Source organism: Anomaloglossus baeobatrachus, chromosome 6 (assembly GCF_048569485.1).
Source record: "Anomaloglossus baeobatrachus isolate aAnoBae1 chromosome 6, aAnoBae1.hap1, whole genome shotgun sequence".
NCBI classification, from domain to species: domain Eukaryota; kingdom Metazoa; phylum Chordata; class Amphibia; order Anura; family Aromobatidae; genus Anomaloglossus; species Anomaloglossus baeobatrachus.
Genome location: NC_134358.1, coordinates 177,723,091 through 177,745,680, shown reverse-complemented (window position 1 = coordinate 177,745,680; position 22,590 = coordinate 177,723,091). Strand labels below are relative to the sequence as shown.

General features: G+C 41.6%; 1 protein-coding gene across 7 annotated transcripts in view; it reads right to left on the bottom strand.

Moving 5' to 3' along the window:
* Positions 1-22,590, bottom strand: part of PTPRM (protein tyrosine phosphatase receptor type M) — a 993,494-nt gene that overhangs the window by 687,179 nt on the left and 283,725 nt on the right. For all 7 annotated transcript variants that reach the window (XM_075314524.1, XM_075314525.1, XM_075314526.1 and 4 more), the window contains exon 3: positions 1,516-1,787. In XM_075314524.1, the coding sequence (XP_075170639.1) occupies positions 1,516-1,787 (272 nt within the window). The remainder of the gene's footprint in view (positions 1-1,515; positions 1,788-22,590) is intronic.

Below are 22,590 nucleotides of genomic sequence, written 5' to 3'. Positions count from 1 at the left end.
GCCACACATACCATAAAAACGGAACCAAAAAAACGGAAAACGGCCCCGAAAAACGACCCGTATTACACGCACGTGGTTTTCAAGGACGTGTGTTTCAGGCCTAAAGAATATAAGGATCTTGTAAGAAGTCCAAATCTGGTAGGAACAAGTGTATATTTTCCATGATTAACACAAACGGATCACCTATATATAAAGGATGCCCCATTCATATAAGAAAATGGTTAGGAGTGAAATACTAAAGTATTAAAGAGCAAAGTGTCAAATTTCCCATATTTTCTAGGATATTTTAAGTAATACCAGCTACAGTTTGTGTTGAGGAACCACATTCTTGGTGATGTATAGCAACTGCAAGAACATACCAACTGTAGAATGTAGTTTATACATATGGTACTTTCCAATACATAGTTACATAGGTTAAAAAAAGACCTAAAAAGATCGAAGGAATAAGTCATGTGCCAGTCCTTTATATTGACCACACATGTATTTATACATATAAATGAGATCTCCTCTGAGATGTCTTTTTTTCTAATTTTTCAACCTGTCATCATATAGGAGGTCTTCCATTCCTTGTAGTAGTCTAGTTGCCCGCCTTTGAACTGACTCTAACTTTTGAATATCCTTTTTAAAATGTGAAGCCAAAAACTGAATCCCATATTCCAGATGTGGCCTTACAAGAGATTTATAGAGGGGTAACAATACATTGGGATCACGGGATCTAATCTCTCTTTTTATACACCCTAAAATCTTGTTTGCTTTAACAGCTGCTGCTTGACATTGAGTGCTGTATAAATCCCACCTAAGGACCACCACGGTTAATCTAAACTCTGTCCTTTTTAACTCGGGACATGTCCAAATTTGAATTTTCTTTCCAAAATTTTCGAACAATCCTATAGTTGACAGCTATGGTTCATATGTTCTACAGTGATATTCAAGTCAATTCTCCGCTCTATAGAAGGGCCTCTACATGCTGCATCTTAATCCTCCTCGTAAGTATCTCCAAATCCTCCTTGGCAATGATAGGTGAGAGACGTTTACTGATTATATGTTTCTCAAGTTGCTGAAGAAAAATACTAAACTCGATAGTGTTTGGGCCTAAATGACATTACTGAGGTGCACTGCGGCTGGGAGAGCTGAGGGATGAGCCAGTGGTAATGTTCTTTAGCTGTGCAGGGTATTCTTTCTGGATATCCAACACAAAGCTTCATGCAAATCTGTATGATTATCTTATAGGCTAATATCTAAACTCACAAAATGAAGCCACTCATCATTATTCAGATATACAAATATGCATTGTGGTAGCAATCTGCAGAAACTGAAGGCTAATATAGTAATCCATCATTGAAGGCACCCTGTCATGCTACAGATCTACATGTTCATAAAATGTAAGATGGAACATTGTGCTAAACATATCCCTTTCTAATACTATGTATAGTTTTGCTTTATTTTATTTAGTCTTTGTCAGTCTAAGGGTTTACAGAGCCATTATTGTTTGCTCAAAGAAGTAGATTATCCTACCTGATAGAAATTGGGCCAGAAAGTGCTTATTGCCAGCTCTGCTCGATTCCACGTGCCTGTTGCTGGTCCAGATACATTCCAGATTGAGCTCCCTTTTTCCCCATTATTAACTGTCACATAAATGTTCATGGATCCAGGAAGAGCTCCACTCTTGCTGGACACAAAGTAATGAAAATCAATGCAGTGCGTATCATTCTCCTTCAGCTGAGGTAGGAGCAGGACAGCCTTCTGCCCAACACGTCTTCCAGTTGTATTCACCATCATAAAAGACCCTAAAATGCAAACAAAAAATGCAAAATTAGTACAAAGCAAAACAAAACAAGCTACCCATACTTTTTTCTATACTTCTTACATCAAGTAATATATACAGTGTGTGTGTGTATATATATATATATATATATATATATATATATATATATATATATATGTGTGCACAAACAGGCAAGTATTTTGACTATATCATCATCTCTATGCAGATTTTCCAACTCCAAACTGTATACACTTGAATGCTTATTGGATGAAGCAGATCAGGTGATGTGTACTTGTGTAATGGGGGAGGGTGAGGCCTAGGGATACAACACAAGGTGTGAAGAATTATTTGGCAGCTTGTTTTCCTCTGGCAAAATGGACCAAAAATGAGATTTAACTGACTCTGAAAAGTCAAAAAGTGTTAAAAGTCTCACAGAGGGAAGCAGCACTCTTGAAATTGCTAAGATACTGGTGTATTGGTGCGTAAATACACAGCCATCAAAAGGTTTGATGCAAATAGTCAACACGGTCACAGAAAACGTGTTTGGATAAAAAAATGCACATTAACTATCAAAGATTTGAGAAGAATCAAAGTGAAGCAACCAGAAACCCATTCTCCTCTGGTGCAGTCATATTGCAGAGCTGCAACCTCTCTGAAGGGCCCAGAAGTACAAGGTGTTCAGTGCTCAGAGACATGGCCAAAATAAGGAGGGTGGAAACTGAACACCACTGAACAAGACACACACGTTGAAAGATCAAGTCTGGGCCAAGAAACATCTGAAGACAGATTTTTCAAAGGTTTTATGGATTGCTGAGATGAGTGTGATTCTTGACAGACCAGATGGATAGGTGCATGGCTAGATCAGTAATGAGCAACAGACCTGCACTTCGAGGTACTGCTATGGGCTGGTAATTTTACAAATGAGCTAGTTGGACCATTTCAGGTTGAAGATGGCCTCAATGTCACCTTCCAAATCTACTAATAGTTTACAGGAAAAAATCTGCATCTTTCAAAAAGACCATGAATTTGATGTATTACATGCGTCAAAGTACTCCACTGATTGGCTAGCAAGTAAAGTCAGTTGTTCGATCTAAATCCCTAAGTCTGCAGTTACTCTATGTGTATCCAGACTAAGCACTGTGTATACTCCAGGCCAGAATCCAACTAGAGGGGCACGGCCTTGGTCAATACACTTGCACTTCACGCGGCCGTGCCCATCTAGTAGGATTCTGGCCAGGAAAATACAAATTGCATACTTATGGCCAGGTTTCATAGTAATTTTGCTCACCAATATTAGCCCAATTGTTACACACATGCAGATATTCTCCTTAGAAAGACAAAACCTCACTTTTACTTTCTTAAATATCCAGGTTTATTAACTTTTTGGACTGACCAACAGCACTATAGTTGTTTTATAATAAAATCAATCAAAATACAAATTGCGTAATAATTATGCTCATAGTGTATGGTGATTCAAAATTATAGCCTCAATATTCATAATCAATAGAACATACTTATTACCATAGTTTTATCTAAACACTACAAATACTCAAAGTGATTTCATTTGGTGACACTGCAGATGTCTAGGTGGTAGTCCAGTTCAGTTCCCTGCAAGCATATCCTTAGCTATAGACTCTACTGTGTTAGTGAGGCGTTGGCCTCCATGATTGCCAGATTTAACACCCTGTCACTTCTTTCTATGCAGTTACAAGCACTCAGTGTATCTGCCTCCCCCAGCTACGGAATCTGAAAAACCGAGACAATGCACCCCTGAAAAAGTGGAGTTTATTTGCTAGAAACCAACATCAGACCAGAATTGGACAATATTCCTCTCCCAAACTTCCAGCAATCGATCTCCGCATTTCCCAGACACTTAGGGGTACTTTGCACACTACGACATCGCAAGTGTGATGTCTGTGGGGTCAAATCGAAAGTGACGCACATCTTGCGTCACTGTCGACATCGGAGTATGTGAATCCTACGATTAACGAGCACAAAAGCGTCGAAATCGTATGATCGGTGTAGCGTCGGTCATTTCCATAATTTCGGAAGGACCGATGTTACGATGTTGTTCCTCGTTCCTGCGGCAGCAGACATCGCTTTGTGTGAAGCCGCAGGAGCGAGGAGCATCGCCTTACCTGCGTCCCGGCTGCAGTGAGGAAGGAAGGAGGTGGGCTGGATATTTACATCCCGCTCATCTCCGCCCCCTGCTTCTATTGGCCGCCTGCCGTGTGATGTCGCTGTGACATTGCACGACCCGCCCCCTTAGGAAGGAGGCGGTTCGCCGGCCAGAGCGATGTCGCAGGGCAGGTAAGTGCATGTGAAGCTGCCTTAGAGATAATTTTCGCTACGGCAGCTATCACAAGATATCGCAGCTGCGACGGGGGCGGGGACTATCGTGCTCGGCATTGTTTCCATTGGCTTGCGATGTCATAGTGTGCAAAGTACCCCTTACATTTCATTCCTTTCTAACTGATCACTTCTCCCATCGGCATGAGGTGGTTTTCAATTCCATTTTAAATAGTTTCCTGCCTGCCTGTAAAATTGTAGCATAACCCCCAGATATAGGCATATTAGGTTAGGGACCCAACAAAGAAATACGCCTTGTCGCTCGCTGTTGGGCTCTCATACATTGGCCACTTTTTTTTAGCTAAGTATCTAATTTGTAAAACTTATTTACAATAGCAGTAATGCAGTTCCGAAATTCCTATATTCTATGTTTGCATACCATAGCATTTCAGAGTGCAGCTGTATATTGTTTATTAGTACATTGCATGATCAATTTGCACCTGTTCACATTTGTCTGTTTGGATGGGTTGGTCAGTTATTTATTTAATATAGTAGTTCATTCCTTTCTGACTGAGCCCTAGTCCCACCAGCTTGAGACACTTATCAATTTAAGTAGGTTACTGCCTGCCCATAAAATTGTAGGTTTTAAGCTCAGATAGAGGTATATTATATTAGGGACCCAACAAAGAGATACGCCTTGTCACTTGCTGCTGGGTTCTCATACACAGGCCATTTTATGAGCTAAGTATTTCATTTTTAAAACTTATTTTCAATAGCAGTAATACAGTTCCAAAATTCCTATATTCAATGTTTGCATACCTTAGCGTTTCAGAGTGCACCTGTATATTTTTTAGCACTAAATTTTTTTAAAATGAAAAAGAAATTGTCTGTCATCTTCTGATCTTTATTCTTTGTTGTCTTGTAAATAACATAGATATAAGAGATTTCTAGATGATTGCATTCTTGTTTTCTTTACATTTTAGACAACGTACTAACTTTTTGGGGAATTGGGGTTGTATAATAATAGTTAGAGAAGAAAACATAAAATGCTCTTTGACTATCAGGATTGTATACAGTATATGAAAATATGTTATTTTTTTATTCAATGAATGTTGCGTTTCACAATACAAGAATTTTAAAAAAAAAAAAAACGGCTATGAACAGACTAGAACAAATATTGTTGTAATCCGCGGCACCTTCTCATACTTATCCCCCAGCTCGCTAACCTTTGCCCAGGGAGACTTAGCACAGTAGACATGCAAATGAAAACATACCATGAACGCTCACATATTTTTAGAAAATTGCAGCATTTTAGAATTCCAGAGTAAATGGCGATAAAATATAAGCCCAGTACACTGTTATCTCTCATTATAACTCTAAACCTCTATGCTTGTCAGACCTATTAAATGTACAGAGTGGATTTTTAAACTTTAGGATGGAAAATGAAGACTGTAATAAAAATAATGCATTGCATTTTCAGAACAAATGCTTCAGATGGATTAATTTCCTAAATGCCTCTAGCAGCAGGAGTGAAAGCTTTATTTTTTTTTTTTTCACAAGAAACAAAGTCTTTGCATATTGCTTGAGACCATACTAAATCTGTATATTAAAAAGCATAGAAAAAAAGGGTTTAGTGAACAATATGCTAAGTACCTCTAAATATGAAGCATATTTTCTAAAAAGCTTCTATTGTTAAATGCATGCTGTTTTTTAAATTCTCTATTATTTTATCCATGTCGAATGCAAAAGGTATAATATATAATTAAAACAGTTACTAATATCCATCAGATCTGAAACTTAGATTATGGTCATAATCTGAAAAAGGTCACCAATCATAACCTGCTACTACTATATCACACAAGACCTGTGATTTGCTAAAAAAATTGACTTAAAGAGGTAGTTCACTACTAATTTTTCCAAGCTATATCAATATAATGTTGAGAAACAAGGATTCTCTCAAATACTCTGTGTTGCCAATACTGCCTGTGAGTGGAGCTATTGCGGACATCCTCTTGCCCTTCACCTGACACCCAGGCTCCGTGACCTCGGGGATCCGGTGATGTCACGTCAACTTCCTGTTCACCTGACATCACCGCGGTGGGCCCCAGTCTTCCTGAGTGACAGGGCTGTGGGTGGTGTGTCACCACTCATCACAACCCAGCGTCCCAGCCCAGCATCTCCCTTCTCCCTCCTTCACTGCAGGAGCAATGCTGGGTTGTTATGAGGGTTGAAACACTGCTCACAACCCAGTCACCCAAGAAGATTGGAGCCGGCCTCAGTAATGTCATGTGAACTGGAAGTTGATGAGACATCACCGGACATCAGAGGTCACGGAGCCCAGGTGGTCACGAGAAGGGGATGAGCGGACCGCAATAGTGCTGCTCAATTGTCAACACAAGCTATTTGAGTGAGGCCTTGTTTCTCAATATTATATCGTTGTGACTTAGAAAAATAAGTAGTTAACTATCCCTTTAAATACCTTACAAAAATTCCTGAGCTCTCCTGATTCTTCCTCTCTTTTCCATTTTGTACTACGTCACATTACAGAGATATTCACATTTGTTTCTTCTTGAGCACCCTGATTTCACATACTGCGCTCCAGAAAAAAACAAATGCTTATAATTCTGAAATGGAACATCAAAGGAAAACTGGAGAAAAAACAGGTTTTTTGCCGCGCTTGAAGACCACAGACATTGATGTCAAAACAGATGATTCTTTTTATTATTTCATTCCTACGCGTTTCGGAGACCCCAACTGTCTCCTGCTTCTTTTTTCCCTGAAGAAGGAGACAGTTGGGGTCTCCGAAAAGCGTAGGAATGAAATAATAAAAAGAATCATCTGTTTTGACATCAATGTCTGTGGTCTTCAAGCGCGGCAAAAAACCTGTTTTTTCTCCAGTTTTCCTTTGATGTTCCACTTGTGTAACAGGGCTGCTGCTGGACCGCTCAGGCGCTCACTTTTTGCTGTTAAAGGAGTTGTGACTGGCACAACCCGATCAGGTGAGTGCATCACTTCTTTATGTTTTTGCCCAATATATCGGGTAAGACCCTATTGCGCCTTTTCTCTCCCATTTAGCTTAATTCTGAAATGGAGTGACGCAGTACAAAATGGAAAAGTGCACCAGAATCAGGGGAGCTCAGGGATGTGAATAAGGGGTTTAATTCAACTTTTTTGAACAAGTGACAAGTCCTTTTTAAGATGTCAACCAGGGGACATTAAGATCTAAGAAAACATGTTAGCAGCACTGGCTATACAGAGGTAGGCTGAAGTCTCACTTGAACGGCAGCGATCTCCACCAGAAACATGCACCTTTGGATTACATCAAGATCCATTTAGATGAGTCGATATGAGAATTCATAAAAAATCTCGTTCCCAATTATCCCAACTTTCTGCTCATCAACTGATGAACAAGTGTATTGATAGAATTTTTATGCTGGTGTGAACATCATTATTATTGGAAGCACACCACTCCATGAAAAGGTAATAAAAAACCCAAGTAACCTAACTTACCTAAGGCTATGTTTTCATGCTGAGATTTTACTGAGTTTTTGATGTTGCAGAATTTTTGCATCTATTATGTAAATTAGGTTACTTGCATTTTTATGGCGTTTTTGATGCTACATTTTTGTCCCTTCTTGGTATGTCATGTTATAAATAAAATTGTTTTGTTTTTGATACTTCCTGGTATTTGGCTTTACCAAAACCTTTTTTTTATATATATACTTATGTGCGTATTAGGGACAGCACACACGGCGAGTAATACGGAGCAAGTGGAACGCAATAAAAATCGCATTCCACTCAGACCCATGTTACTCTATGGGGCAGCTCCCATCTGCGATTATTTTCTCAGCCCTAATTGGACCGAGAAAACAGTTGCAGCATGCTGCAGGTGGAATGCTATCTGTTTCACTCGCACCCATTCAAGTCTATGGGTGCGAGAGAAACATTGCACTGCACTCGCTTTACACCTAATAATAATAATAATAATAATCTTTATTTCTATAGCGCCAACATATTCCGCAGCGCTTTACAATTCAGGAGGCTCATATACATATACACCTTAACATGAGTGCAGTGCGATTCTCGCATCAACTGGCAATGGAGGAGATAGGGAGATAAATCCCTCTCTCTCCTCCACAGCTGTGGTCTGATCGCACGATTGAACCACAGTTGGATGACACTCAAATCAAATCAAATCTTTATTTTTATATAGCGCTAACATATTCCGCAACGCTTTACATAGATCAGGAACACTGTCCCCATTGGGGCTCACAATCTAAATACCCTATCTGTATGTCTTTGGAGTGTGGGAGGAAACCGGAGAACCTGGAGGAAACCCACGCAAACACGGGGAGAACATGCAAACTCCTTGCAGATGGTGTCCTTGGTGGGATGTGAACCCAGGACCCCAGCTCTGCAAGACTGCAGTGCTAACCGCTACCGCTGTGCTGCGAGCGTGTGCCAAGTGTCATGCGAGGACTCGCACAAATCCCCGTGTGGCCTCAGCCTTAGACGCTTTTTGGATGCAGGTGCATTTTTTTATCTGTGGATTTTCCGCATCTAATGCAAGTCTAATGCGGGCGTCACACGGTACGATATATCTGGCGATATGTCGTCGGGGTCACGTCGTTAGTGACGCACATCCAGCATCGTCAGAGATATTGTACCGTGTGACACCTATGAACGAGCAGAAATACTCACCTTCTCGTTCATTGTTGACACATCGTTCATTTTCATAATCTCGTTCCTCCTTCTGTGCTCCGGTTGTTTGTCGCTCCCGTGGCAGCACACATCGCTCAGTGTGACACCCCGGGAGCGACGGACACAGCTTACCCACCGGCAATGCTGAAGGAAGGAGGTGGGCAAGATGTTTACGTCACGCTAATCTCCACCCCTCCGCTTCTATTGGCCGGCTGCCGTGTGACGCCGCTGTGACACCGAACGTCCCTCCCCCTTCAGGAAGAGGATGGTCGCCGCCCACAGCGAGGTCGCCCAGGAGTTAAGTACGTGTGACAGGGGTTAACGACTTTGTGCGCCACGGGCAACTAATTGCCCGTGACGCACAAACGACGGGGGCGGGTGTGATCGCTTATGCAATCACACGATTTATCATCCCGTGTGACGCCCGCATAAGGAGAAAATCTGCACATAAAACTCAATGTATCCGCAAGAGAAACTGACACATTGGGGATTTGAAACAGTTTCAGCTCAGTTTTTGCTGATTAAAAAAGCACAGTGTACATGAGATTTCTAAAAATCCCATCCACCTCTCTGGAAGTGTAAGAGGCTGCGCTTTTGACTCAGCGAAAATACCCAGAGTCAAAAACTCACCGAAAACCCTTTGAGGGCACACAGCCTAAAAGTTTGCAAAGTTACATAGTTCCAATTCTGCAATGAAAACCGTCCTTTGCTCGCTGGAATCCAACCTTTTTCACACAATCTCGGTCACACATTAAGACTTTTTTCACATACTTATGCGCTACGGACACTTGGGTCTGTTTACAGATCATATTTCATTTGCTTCTTAGGCTGTAATTATCTACTACCTGGAGCTCGGTAAATGGCACCTGCGTGTTGATTAATAATGACAGATCCCCACAATCTGCATTCAAGAAAATATAAAATTTCCACGTCATGCAAGGTGTATGAAGCTTGTGCCAAATGCATAGCGTCATTTCCATATTCCCCTCCAGCGATCTGTATATTATATTGAAAATAACTCTGACTTTGAAAATGCTTGTACTCAATTTCACAGAATAAGACCCAGAGGCCAGGCCACCTACTCCCTGCTATTTTAGATTTTGATCACATTGTGTAACTTGCCGTATCCATTACCCAGGTCTAATACATAAACCTATGTCGTATTTTATATGGATTCCATTTTCCCTTGTGTTGATCGGCATGTGACGGCTTGCAGAGAATTTGCATAAAAAGATAATGCCATAAACAAATGTATTTTTGAGGCGCTTACACACTGAACTCAGCGTTCATCAATCACAGCAATACAAATACAAATGGGTTTGACCTTTCTTAATGGTGTGAAGTCTATTTCTATCAATCCGGTGCACTTGCCAGACATCCAATCGGCATTAATGAAGGCGCAGAGCGCTATCAGAGTCCATGGAAGACAATCACATGTCTGCCACAGTTACACAATCTGTCAATCATTACAAACATGACTGACATGTCACAGCAGTAAATAGATAAGAAGAGACTGACACAGGTATAACAAACACTGTCTTTCAATTCTGAAGGAAGCCCATTGATCATGACTTTATGAGATAATTGACTTGAAAAGGTCTCACGGTTGTGTGCAATGTATAATGACTCCAATCTCCACAAAGCGGCAACTCTACAACTGAGAACTGAGCGGAAGAGTCTTCTTTCCACAGAGTGAAAAATTCCATCAAGAATTGAACAATGTGAACTCTTTAAAGGGAACCAACCAGCAGGATTTTCATATATCAAGTAAAGCCGGTGCTATACTGGCGCTAGGATGCTGAATGTAACCATACTTTTTGTTCTGAGATTGGAGGTTTTATTTCAGAAATATGTGCAAGTAAAGTTATTATTATTATGTATTATTATAGCGCCATTTATTCCATTTATTGGCGCTTTACAAGTGAAAGAGGGTATACGTACAACAATCATTAACAATACAAAACAGACTGGTATAGGAGGAGAGTGGACCCTGCCCGCGAAGGCTTACAGTCTACAGGGAGTGGGTGATGGTACAATAGGTGAGGACAGAGCTGGTTGCGCAGTGGTGTACTGGACTGAGTGTTATTGTAGGTTGTAGGCTTGTTGGAAGATGGGTCTTCAGGTTCCTCTTGAAGCTTTCCACGGTAGGGGAGAGTCTGATATGATGCGGTAGAGCATTCCAGAGTATGGAGGAGGCACAGGAGAAATCTTGTACGCGATTGTGGGAAGAGGAGATAAGAGAGGAGTAGAGAAGGAGATCTTGTGAGGATCTGAGGTTGCGTGCAGGTAGGTACCGGGAGACTAGCTCACAGATGTAAGGAGGAGAAAGGTTGTGGATGGCTTTGTATGTCATGGTTAATGTTTTGAACTGGAGTCATTGGGCGATGGGAAGTCAGTGAAGGGGTTGGCAGAGTAGCGAGGCTGGAGAATAGCGAGGGGAGAGGTGGATTAAGCGGGCCGCAGAGTTTAGGATAGATTGGAGGGGTGCAAGAGTATTGGAAGGGAGGCCAGAGAGCAGGAGGTTGCAGTAGTCGAGGCGGGAGATGATGATGGCATGCACTAATATTTTTGCTGATTCTTGGTTACGGAAAGCATGGATCCGGGAGATATTTTTGATTTGTAGTCTGCATGAGGTGAAGAGGGCTTGGATGTGTGGCTTGAAGGATAGAGCAGAGTTGAGGGTTACTCCAAGGCAACGAGCTTGTGAGACTGGGGAGAGTGAGCAACCATCAAGTTTGATGGAAAGGCTTGTTGGAGGAGTTGAGTGAGAAGGAAAGACAATGAATTCTGTTTTGTCCATGTTAAGCTTTAGGAATCGTGCAGAGAAGAAGGATGAAATAGCAGACAGATATTGTGGAATTTTGGTTAGTAGAGAGGTAATGTCAGGTCCAGAGAGGTAGATCTGTGTGCCATCGGCATAGAGATCATACTGAAAGCCGTGGGACTCTATGAACTGTCCCAGGCCGAAGGTGTAGATGGAGAACAGCAGGGGTCCAAGAACTGAACCTTGGGGGACACCGACAGATAGGGGGAGAGATGAGGAAGTGGTGTGAGAATAGGAGACGCTGAAAGTTTGGTCGGTTAGGTATGAGGAGATCCAAGAAAGGGCCAAGTCTTCATGCCCAGAGATGAGAGAATCTGTAGTAGGAGGGAGTGGTCTACTGTGTCGAAAGCAGAGGACAGGACCCTGGAGGAGGAGGACAGAGTAGTGTCGCTTGGCTTTGGCAGTTAGTAGGTCATTGGTGACTTTGGTTAGGGCAGTTTCAGTAGAGTGATGCGGTCGGAAGCCAGATTGTAGCTGTTCAAAGAGGGAGCAGGAGGAGAGGTATGAGGACAATTCAAGATGGACATGCTGTTCCAGTAGTTTTGAGGCATAGGGGAGAAGGGATATGGGGCGATAGTTTGACACAGAGGATGGGTCAAGGGAGGGCTTTTTGAGGATGGGTGTAATGGAGGCATGTTTAAAGCATGAAGGGAATACACCACTTGTTAGTGATAGGTTGAAGAGATGGGTTAGGGCTGGGATGAGGACTGCGGTGATGTTGGGGATTAGGTGCGACGGGAGCGGGTCAAGGGCACAGGTGGTTAGATGTGATCTTGAGAGTAGAGTGAAAAGATTGTCTTCTGTCATGGTGGAGAAGCTGGATTTGGAGGAAGAGGGCTGAGTAGATATGATGAGGGGCTGTGGTGATTGTGGGCCAAAGCTTTCTCTGATGTTGTCAATCTTCTGCTTGAAGAAAGAGGCAAAGTCTTCAGCTGAGATGAGAGGAGAGGGAGGTGGTGCTGGAGGACTGAGGAGAAAATTGAAAGTGTTGAATAGCTATTTAGGGTTGTGAGAGAGAGAGAGGATGTGAGGGATGAGAAGTAGGTTTGTTTTGCAGCAGTGAGTGTGGACTTGAAGTTGGTGAGGGACTCTTTAAATGCAATGAAGTGCTCAGTGGAATGAGACCTCTTCCATCTGCACTCAGCAAGTTGCAAGTAAAGTTCCAGCAATGCACTGCTATTTGATTGTCAGATGCAACAGGAATGGAATATGTGGGTCAGGTTTTGCTATCTATTCCCGCCCCTGTCTGATGCCTGGCCTTGGTAGATGCTACACTGTATGGGCTGCAATTGTAACTTGCCTCTATCACATGACACAATTGACCTGGAAAAAGCCCATAAAGTCTAGCATCTACAAAGGCCAGGCAGCAGATAGCAGTGGGAATAGATAGCAAAACTCGATCCATATACAGTATTATATATTCTGGGTGGAGCTGGGAATACCCCTTTAACATTTTTGCAACTTCTTAGAGGAAAAAAATCTAAAGTTCTACTAAATGGTGTAAAAGTTGCATGTCTGGTGTACATGAAATTACTCTAATTGGGGACAGGGGGTGACTCGTGTGCATTTGCAACAAATTTTTTAACTTTTTTATAATGTCCAAATCATGTATCCGTAAAAATTTCTGGATACCCGAAACTCTGCTCACAAAGTGTACTATAAATAAAAGAAAAAGGGGAAATACGTATATAAAATATCCTACAAAGAAGCACAAATGGAAAGATGAATATGGCACAAACAAAAAAAGGCCTAAGACACCAAAAACTACACAAAAGGAGGAACAAATTCTATCGTGAATAGGCCCCATAGTTCCCTTTTTCAAAGCATATTTCTTTGGATATGCTGCAACATTTCAGAGTGAAATGTATACGGACTGAAACATCAGAACCGATGTCTGATTCCGTGGTTCGGGCAGCATGAATTGGCAGACAGGTTCTCTTTACAGAACCCTCAAGACCAAAAATTATCCACCAAAACTCAAACGGGTCACTGGTGAGCATGTCCCCTAATCTGAATGGATGCTGCCAGCCGACACTGATGCCCGGGGCTGCCGTCTTCTGAAAGCACTAACACTACGGCCTGATTTAGATTCATTTGGCCTGCATTGGTATGAAATACGATCTATTGCAGAGCTCATCTAAATTACAATTTAATGTTCTGCTTACTTTATAAGCCGTGCAGCTGCAGATATTATGCACGGTTGTCATGTAAAAAAGAAGAAGCTCCGGACCCAGCTCTGATCATTTGCAGTTCATTATCCCCAATATTAGCCGGCTAGCTAATACTATTGTGTTAATGGAGGGCAGGATATCAGTTTGGGCTTAAAGTCTACTGATTTCCCTCATCTGCTCTCTAATCCTCTGTCACCATTTCTTGTATTTCAGTAATAAGAATCACAGAGGTCACACAGAGAAAGAGAAGAATTAATGACTGGAAAATGTCACTGGTAGGCAAACTCTTATTACTTTTGTACAGCTAGGATTTTTTTCTAGCTACAGGGGTTAGTTTATAATGTAAAGTAATTTAACTTTCAGACTGCTAGTGAGGAAGAATAGAAGAAATAACATTTTTTTTAGATATTTTAAAGAGATTCTGCCACCAGATTTTTGCTAACCCATCTGAGAGCAGCATAATTTAGAGACAGAGATCCTGATTACAGCAATGTGTCATTTATTGGGCTGCATGCTATCATTTTGATAAAATTCCTGTTTTATCTGCTGCAGATCTACCAGTTCTCTCTATGTGGAGTTCTATAACTCCACCCACAACCCCATGGCTAATCAGTGGTGGGGGCGGGGTTATACAGTGCTCATGAATAAGGAGGACTCTCATGGCTGCATAGTAACAGCGTCCACTATGTTGACAAGCTCAGATCAGTAGAACTGGCAACACAGAGTAGTACGCATCAGTGTGCTCAGAGTACCCGGTGGTGTACACAGACCAGCGCTGCCTCCACAGTGATGTCACTTGCGGGGCAGAGCTGATCTCTGAGCGCCTCTGCGTACTCTGAGCACACTGCTGTGTATTGCCAACTCTACTGATCTGAGCTTGTCAACAGAGCAGGCGCTGTCATTATGCAGATCGCACAGTGTGCAGCGACCATGGAGAGACAGAGCAAGGACAACAGGGACAGAGCAGCCCCTGAAATGAGTGTCACTGATGACGCTTTGTTTCAGGGAGAAGGCAGAGACTGTGACAGCTGTGGCAGTGACAGATAGATAGGAATTTAGACTGACATTTTTTCAGCCTTCGGACCAGCCCTTTAATTTGTTATCTAAACCTAGTTTATATGCTGCGATGATGTTTTGTACATCTAATCCACAAACGTCCCACAGTAGTTTTGGTTTACAACCATCAGAGAACACAGCGTTTAGCAACTTTGTAGCAAATGGTGATCTGGAGAAAAATTTAGCTAATTATACCCTATGCTTGCAATTACTTGTAATGCTTTTTATATTACTGTTATCTTTGCTTGGGGATTAAAGTCAATGAAGCAAGCATTAAGGTCATTCCCACCTTAATGTAGAAAACTTACTAGGAATTAACACAGAGCAAAGTAATATAATGTTGTTCAGCTTTCTTTACCAATCTGTAACAGCAGCAATAGTAATATACACTTGTGTATTTCTTTATAAAGGTTCTGGTGACTAGTGCTAATACTTTCTTTGGGACTGTAAAGTCCTCCATCAGTTCTATTAGGGTTCATTTTTACAGGTTTTTGCTGTCGTGTTTCTTTGTGATCTTTTTTGGACCTCTGTCGGACTTTTTATTGTTTACAAAATAGTCAGACAGAAAAACTTAAGCAAATACAATATTCTTAAAGAAGAAAGCTTTAACAAAGTAATCACTAACTGGCTTTCGAAATACTAAGGATCTGATCAAACACTATAAGCATAAATATGCAATAAATTAATATCACTAGAAAAAAATCTGTCTCACTAGAGTGAAGTATTTTACTTACTGTTAATATATAAAAATATAAAAGTAAGTCTATGCGTCCCACTGGACAGAGAAACAAGGAATATTTTTTCTATTACTTTTGAAAGAGAAGAGCAAAAATATGCACAGGGCTTCAGTCTGCATCCATATTGGACCTCAATGGCAACTGGATTAGGATTTTGCATACTTCTTTGAATACCATGTTGGGTGCCACAGGTGTTGACAGGACCCTTGTGACGTCATCACTCATGCAAATTCATGCATCCATTGCGTTATGATGTAACGACATCACAAGGACCTGATAGGTGCCTAACATTTCAACATTAGAATACCAGCTGAGGAAGTTGACAGGACCCTGGTCTGGTGTCCAGTTTGGTGCATCGTGGTAACCGGACCAGGGTCCTGCAAACTTGCCAGGGAAAGTTTTTTAAATGCTGAGATTTTAAGCATCTGTGGTGTTTACAACAGCCTCTAGCGAATCTTTACCTTCCAGTGCATCGATACAAGCAAACTATTGGGCTGCTAAGACTCCCGAGTATGTAAAAATGGAATCTGTCAGCAGGTTTTTGCTACTTCATGAGAAAGCAGCATTTTGTAAGAGATTCTGAAACTAACCATGCTTAACTTATACTACTGGGTGCAGCTGTTCTGACATTATCAGAGAATTGAGTTTAGCTAAGCTGGAAGAGCTGTCCACCCACCCTCAATAGAGATTGTGCATTGACTATGAGGTGTCAACACAGAAAGCGGTGTGCAGGACAATGTAGCAGGAGACTTCCTAGTCCTGCAATGTTAATCACAGGGTAATAAGCTATTTTCTTTAGGTAAAAAGTAGGTCACATGCAGATAAGAGAAACACATTTTTTTTTAACCCTTGATACATGCTATCCTCAGCTTACATTGCAAAATCCTGACAGACAGATTCCCTTTAATGAAAGAGAGGCCAGGAGTGAGTGAAGCTGATGATAGGTGAATATGATGAGTGATGTAGATTGGAGCAGAATGTGATTCTATTAAAAAACTGGTGAAAAGCTTAAATGTTTTAACTTCCAACGTGGCTGGATGAAAAAGGTGATAAACTGTGTATAAATATGGGCTAAATCAGAATGGCTGCACTGGTATATTGTGATATCTCAAAAGAAGAAAATATCAACAATGAAAACTGAATATTACACAAATGAGTCCATTATAAATATAGAACAGCAACAACCAAACGTAATTTCCCCGTAGCTTTTACCCCAATGCATTACCAAACACCTTGGTGCTGGGAAATTTGTCAACTTTTCAACATTTTTCCATACTTCTATAGAACTTTGACCTAAACCTGCACAAGATTTTCACAAAAGTCCTAAATATAAATAAAAATAACAAAATCAAACAAATGGATGAAAAACATTAGATTTTGATTTATTATTGAGAAAAATTATCCAATATCACATTTCTGTGATTGGCTAAATTCTATGGACATTTTCTTTCAATATCTTGTGTGACCACCCTTGTGCTGCAATAACTGCATATAAGGCTGGGGCCACACGGTCATTAATGCGAGTGAATCGTATGACACTCGGCTCCCGCTCTGCTGGAGTATAAGCCGAGTGTCATGCGAGTGTCATGCCACTATGATGCGATCCTGCGATCATAGCACAGCCGCGAAGGACAGGGCGGACACTGCGGAGGAGACAGAGGGATTAATCTCCCTATCTTCTCCATTATCAGCTGATGAGATTCTCACACTGCACTCGCATTACATCGGTGTAATGTGAGTGCAATGCAATGTTTTTCCCTTACCCATAGACTCGTAAGGGTGCGAGTGAAAACTAATTGGATTCCACCCGCAACATGCTGCAATTATCTTCTCGGTCCAATGAGAAACAAAATCGGTCATGGGAGCTGCCCCATAGAGTAACACGGGTCTGGGTGGAATGCAATTTTGTTTATCCTATTCCACTTGCTCCGTTTTACTCGACGTATGTGCTCAGCCTAAATTTCCGCACATCAGTTTTGATACATTTAAGCTCATTCCTAGAAAAAAAAAAAGCTTCAACTCTGTTATGTTGATGAATGTCCTCCAACAAACTACTCAATTCAGGTTTTTCCATATTGCAATAAGATTCAGGTCAAGACCTTGACTTTCAAAACTTTACCTTTACTCTTCTTTAATTATTTTTTTGAAGGACAACTTGCGTGCTTTGCTTCGTTGTCTTGCTGAAAAACCTACGTTCTCTTGAGATTCAGCTCATGGACAGATGTTGCGAATTTTTTCTTTACAATTTGCTAGCTAAATTCAGAATTCATTATTCTATCAATTATAAAAAGCCCTTGCTCAGATAGAGAAAACCAGCCCCAAACCATGACACTACCACCACCATGTTGTTCCTCGCTCCTGCGGCAGCACACATCGCTGTGTGTGAAGCCGCAGGAGCGGGGAACATCTCCTACCGACGTCACCGCGGCTTCCGTAGGATATGCGGAAGAAAGGAGGTGGGCGGGATGTTTACATCCTGCTCATCTCCGCCCCTCTGCTCCTATTGGCCGCCTGCCGTGTGACGTCGCAGTGACGCCGCACGACCCGCCCCCTTAATAAGGAGGCAGGTCGCCGGCCAGAGCGACGGTCGCAGGGCAGGTGAGTGCATGTGAAGCCGGCGTAGCGATAATTTTCGCTACGCCAGCTTTCACAAGATATTGTACCTGCGACGGGGGCGGGGACTATCGCGTGCGACATCGCAGCATTGGCTTGCGATGTCGCAACGTGAAAAGCCCGCCTAAGAGAGGTCCAAAAACTGGACCTTCATGGTAAATTAAAAAATAAAGTATACTAATTCCATTAAATATTAGTTCAAATATAAGAAAACATATTTTTGTTCTACTGGAGAATTCTTAAAGACAACCAAGTATTTCTATTTTAACCGATAAAGAGCAATGCCCTCATGTATTGTTATAGGAGTAATGATCCTATAACAAGCATTGATATTCGGGTTGCCAACTTGACTTTTTATTTTTTTTTGGAAAGCTTATGAAGAAATCAGATAATATATTTTACGGACACATTGGAAAGCAATAACAAATCATTATGATTGTAAGTGATACAGGTCTAAAGCTCATAATTCTGATGAGAAGACATCAGCTGTACTCATTATACATTGTAAAATGATGACAATTACAGTCAAAATAATCTGTACAATTTTTTTCAGCTTCAAAAAAATCATGGACACGTTAAAAATTTTTACAGACAGGGCAAAAAAGTGCCTTATTCTTATGGACTTTTCCTGGAATTTCTGAACAGTTGGCAACCCAGACTGATATCTACAGAAGGAAAACAACTCAGTTGTATGCTGTTTATGGCAGTCTTCTAAGTATTGAGCAGCACACAGCTGTAATATACTGTATACTGGGTCAAGGTTACAAGTACCACTTTATCATGAGAGGAACTGATCTACCTTATGTTAAACTTTCCAACATGGTGCACACATGATAGGTGTCATTCCATGCTTGTTTGCATTGGAAAAAAGTATCAGTAAGACTAGTTTCACACTACGTCTTTTTAACATCCGCTGAAAACGTTTTTTTAGCGGAAGTACGGATCCTGCTTTTACAGCAAATAACGTATGCAAACGCATATGTTATTTTGCAGGATCCTGCACTGGATGTTTAGGGGCGGGCATTGGAGTCATGTGATTGGGAGTGAGGGGAGCTAGACTGGGAGGAGGCTTCTGACAACTGAAGACGCTGGTAACCAAGGTAAACATCGGCCTTGGATACCCGATATTTATCTTGGTTACGAGTGTCTGCAGCTGCTAGGAGCAGGGCTGTCTGCACACGTAACCAACGTAAACATCGGGTAACTAAGAGAAGTGGTTACGCGATATTTACCTTGGTTACGAGTGTCCGCAGCTCTCAGGTGGGAGAGAGGGAGGGAGGGAGGAAGGGGGAAAGACAGAGATAGAGAGAGAGAGGGTGAGGGAGGGAGTAGAGAGATAGACAGATCACGCGAGACTGGTTCTGGGCATGCTCAGTACTTTCTGGGCATGCTCAGTACAAAAGCAGGATCCTGTCTATCAGCACGCCAGCGTTCACCTGCGTTTGCGTGCGTTATAGTCAGGATCCAGCAATTTGCAGTATTTGGACGGAGCTCAAAAACGCTACAAGTAGCGTTTTTGAAACATGTTAAAAAACTGCAAGTCACTGGATCCTCACTATAACGCAGGCAAACGCAGGTGAACGGATGTTAACGCGAGTCCATTGCAAATGCATTGAAATGAAAACGCACTTGCACTGGATCCGCTTGTCCGCTAAAATAACGTTAAGGACGGATGTTAAAAAGACGTAGTGTGAAACCAGCCTTATATATCCAAAAAACATTATGACAATGTTCTAAGATGCTAGTCTTTATTTCTTTTTATCCAAAACTTCATCTCGTCATGTGATGTTCAGCTCTGCAGGCACTTGATGACACAAGTGTGTCAGACTCTGTTCATATTACAAAGTCTGACAAGCAACATGATTCTTCTGAGCCAGGTGTCGGCTGGTTCAGGTTCACTGGTCTTCAGCCTTGCGCCCGGCATGAGTTAATTCCTGCAGACTGGTGAGCAGGAAAAGGAGCTCAGGTTGCTAATTGCCTCCTAAGGCTGTCTCCTCCTTATTTAAAGCACGTCTTCCTTCCTGTATATGCCAATGATAGGTTCAGTTTTGGTTCCAGTGATTCAGGTGTTAGTGGTGATCCTTTTAATGGTGATTTGTTTTGCAATTTTATGTGGTGTGGAAGTTCCCCTGTTGTGTGTTTACGTCCTTCCCTTTTTGTTTCCTATGTTCAAACTCCTTGCAGATGTTGTTCTTGGTGGGATTTGAACCCACGTCCCCAGTGCTGCAAGACTGCAGTGCTAACACTGAGTTATCGTGCTGCCCATATTGTCTCTCCTTTGCATTTGAGTGGGTTGTGTACGAGTTTTTGTTCTCCCTTGTCTGTGTCATTTCTGTGGGGTTTTGCTTATTGTGTTTCTGAACTGTGTGGGAGAGGGGGAGTAAGATCAGGGCTTGGACAGGAGTCAGGGTCACACTGGGGGCTTGGACCTGGCTACTGTCAAGCCTACCTACGAGATAAGGGACAGCACAGGTTCTCGAGCCTGAAGGCCAGCCTAGCGGCCCCTGTTCCGTCAGTACATACTCCGTGACACATATGTTTAGTCAGAGTGGAAAAAAAGATATTGCCAGAGCCGACGCATTTTGCGATCTTTACTACTAGGCAATATGAACTGTAAATGTTTTAAAGTTTTGACTATGAATAAAGATTAGGATCTTAGGGAACATTGTGCTGGTGTTTTTTGGATATGTTGCTGGTGCTGGGAGAGGCCGTGTACAAACTGTGGTGAGCTGATTGACTTTTTCTATTTTATCCTTGCATTTAGCATGTTGTATGAAGTATTTAAACTGAATTCAATGAGTTGCAATTATCCCATAATCCATGATCTAAAACTGACTTTTATTTTTTTTCCTCCATAGCAACCCACACTGTGTTAATGTCATGTTACAAACACGCACAATGACTACAATTTTTTTTTTTTTTCACTTAACTCCCCATATGTATAAATGTGCCACCCACTTACCATCATAAAATACTGGTTTTCTTTTCTGCTGCTTCATGGGGAAGAATAGACTAATATTTCCTTATCTAATAATTGCTAGCCTCCTACCTCTGAATAGTACCACTCTGACATCCTGGAGGGCTCTTTCTAATACAGTTTTTATTATTATTATATTTAATATGTAATTATGTTTCGTATAACGCTCTTCTTACGTGCTCCCACTGGAAATATGTGGTTTGTTCTTCAGACGAAAAAAATAATATATTATTATCCATTAATTTTTGGAAAAACACTAAACAAATGAAAACAGCAGAGTTAATAATAAATTATGCACATTGTAAAAATAGTTCTTTATGTTTCCTACAAAACAACTAATAGTATAATGAACTGTATTTATTTACTAGGCTTATACCATTACCAACCATTACTGCATTATTCCAGGGAGAGTCAGTCAATACTGGGGTAATATTACTCAAGACAACTCTGAACAAGTCATTTTATGAATCAAAAGAACAAGTCAGATACTATAATGACAAGAAAGACTTACAATCCTGTTGGCCATATGTCCAGAATTATTGATTGATGTCATCAGTCCCAACTGAAACCTTGGGTGCAAATTAGAGTTTTACTCCATCAACCTTCCTTATAGCCCATGGTTACTTTGTCGCCATCTTTTCAACTCCATGAACTGTCCAACTTTAAGCCCGATGATTGTCTTTCATTTACATTGCCTTAGATTTTATTACATCTCCTTCCCCTATACATCTCATTTTAGGTAACAACGTATGTTCCCTAGTGCTTGGTGAATTGGGTCTCTAAACTATGGAGAGCAAGGGGCTGGTTTCCATTTCTTTGAGGGATCATATGGATATGCTATCTACGAATTCTGACCCAGCTCCACTAGGCTACTGGATTATGCGTCAGCGTGGACATTTTTCTTTTCCAAGAAGGATTCTTATCCAATTCAAACTCCTATGTAAGATGAAGGGTCCTGTCGGCCATACTTTATCTCATACGTATACTTTGTTTGGGGGTGGCACTGATCTCACTCACTGCTCCTTGAAATGACCTCAAATGAAGCATCATCAACGGGCAGCGCTGGTGTCCCTTACTTCTTCTAGCACCACTCTCAAATGAAGTATCATCAATGGGCAGCGTTGGTGTCACTCACTTCTTCTAGCACCACTCTCAAATGAAGCATCATCAGGGGCACTGCTGTTGTCACTCACTACTCCTATCACCACCCTCAGACCAAGCGAAATTGGGGCGGTGGTGCTGGTGTCACTCACTACTTCTAGCACCACCCTCTGATGACAATTCATTTGAGGCTGGAGTCACACTTGCGTGTCACTTGTGCAAGGATCACATTGCGGCTATCCTGACAGGAACATGTCAGCTGCATAGAAATAAATGAAGCTGACACAATCTTGTCATGAGAGATGCGGCCAGTTCAGGAAGCATGATGGGATCCTCGTGTGTGCCTGAGGGCAGTG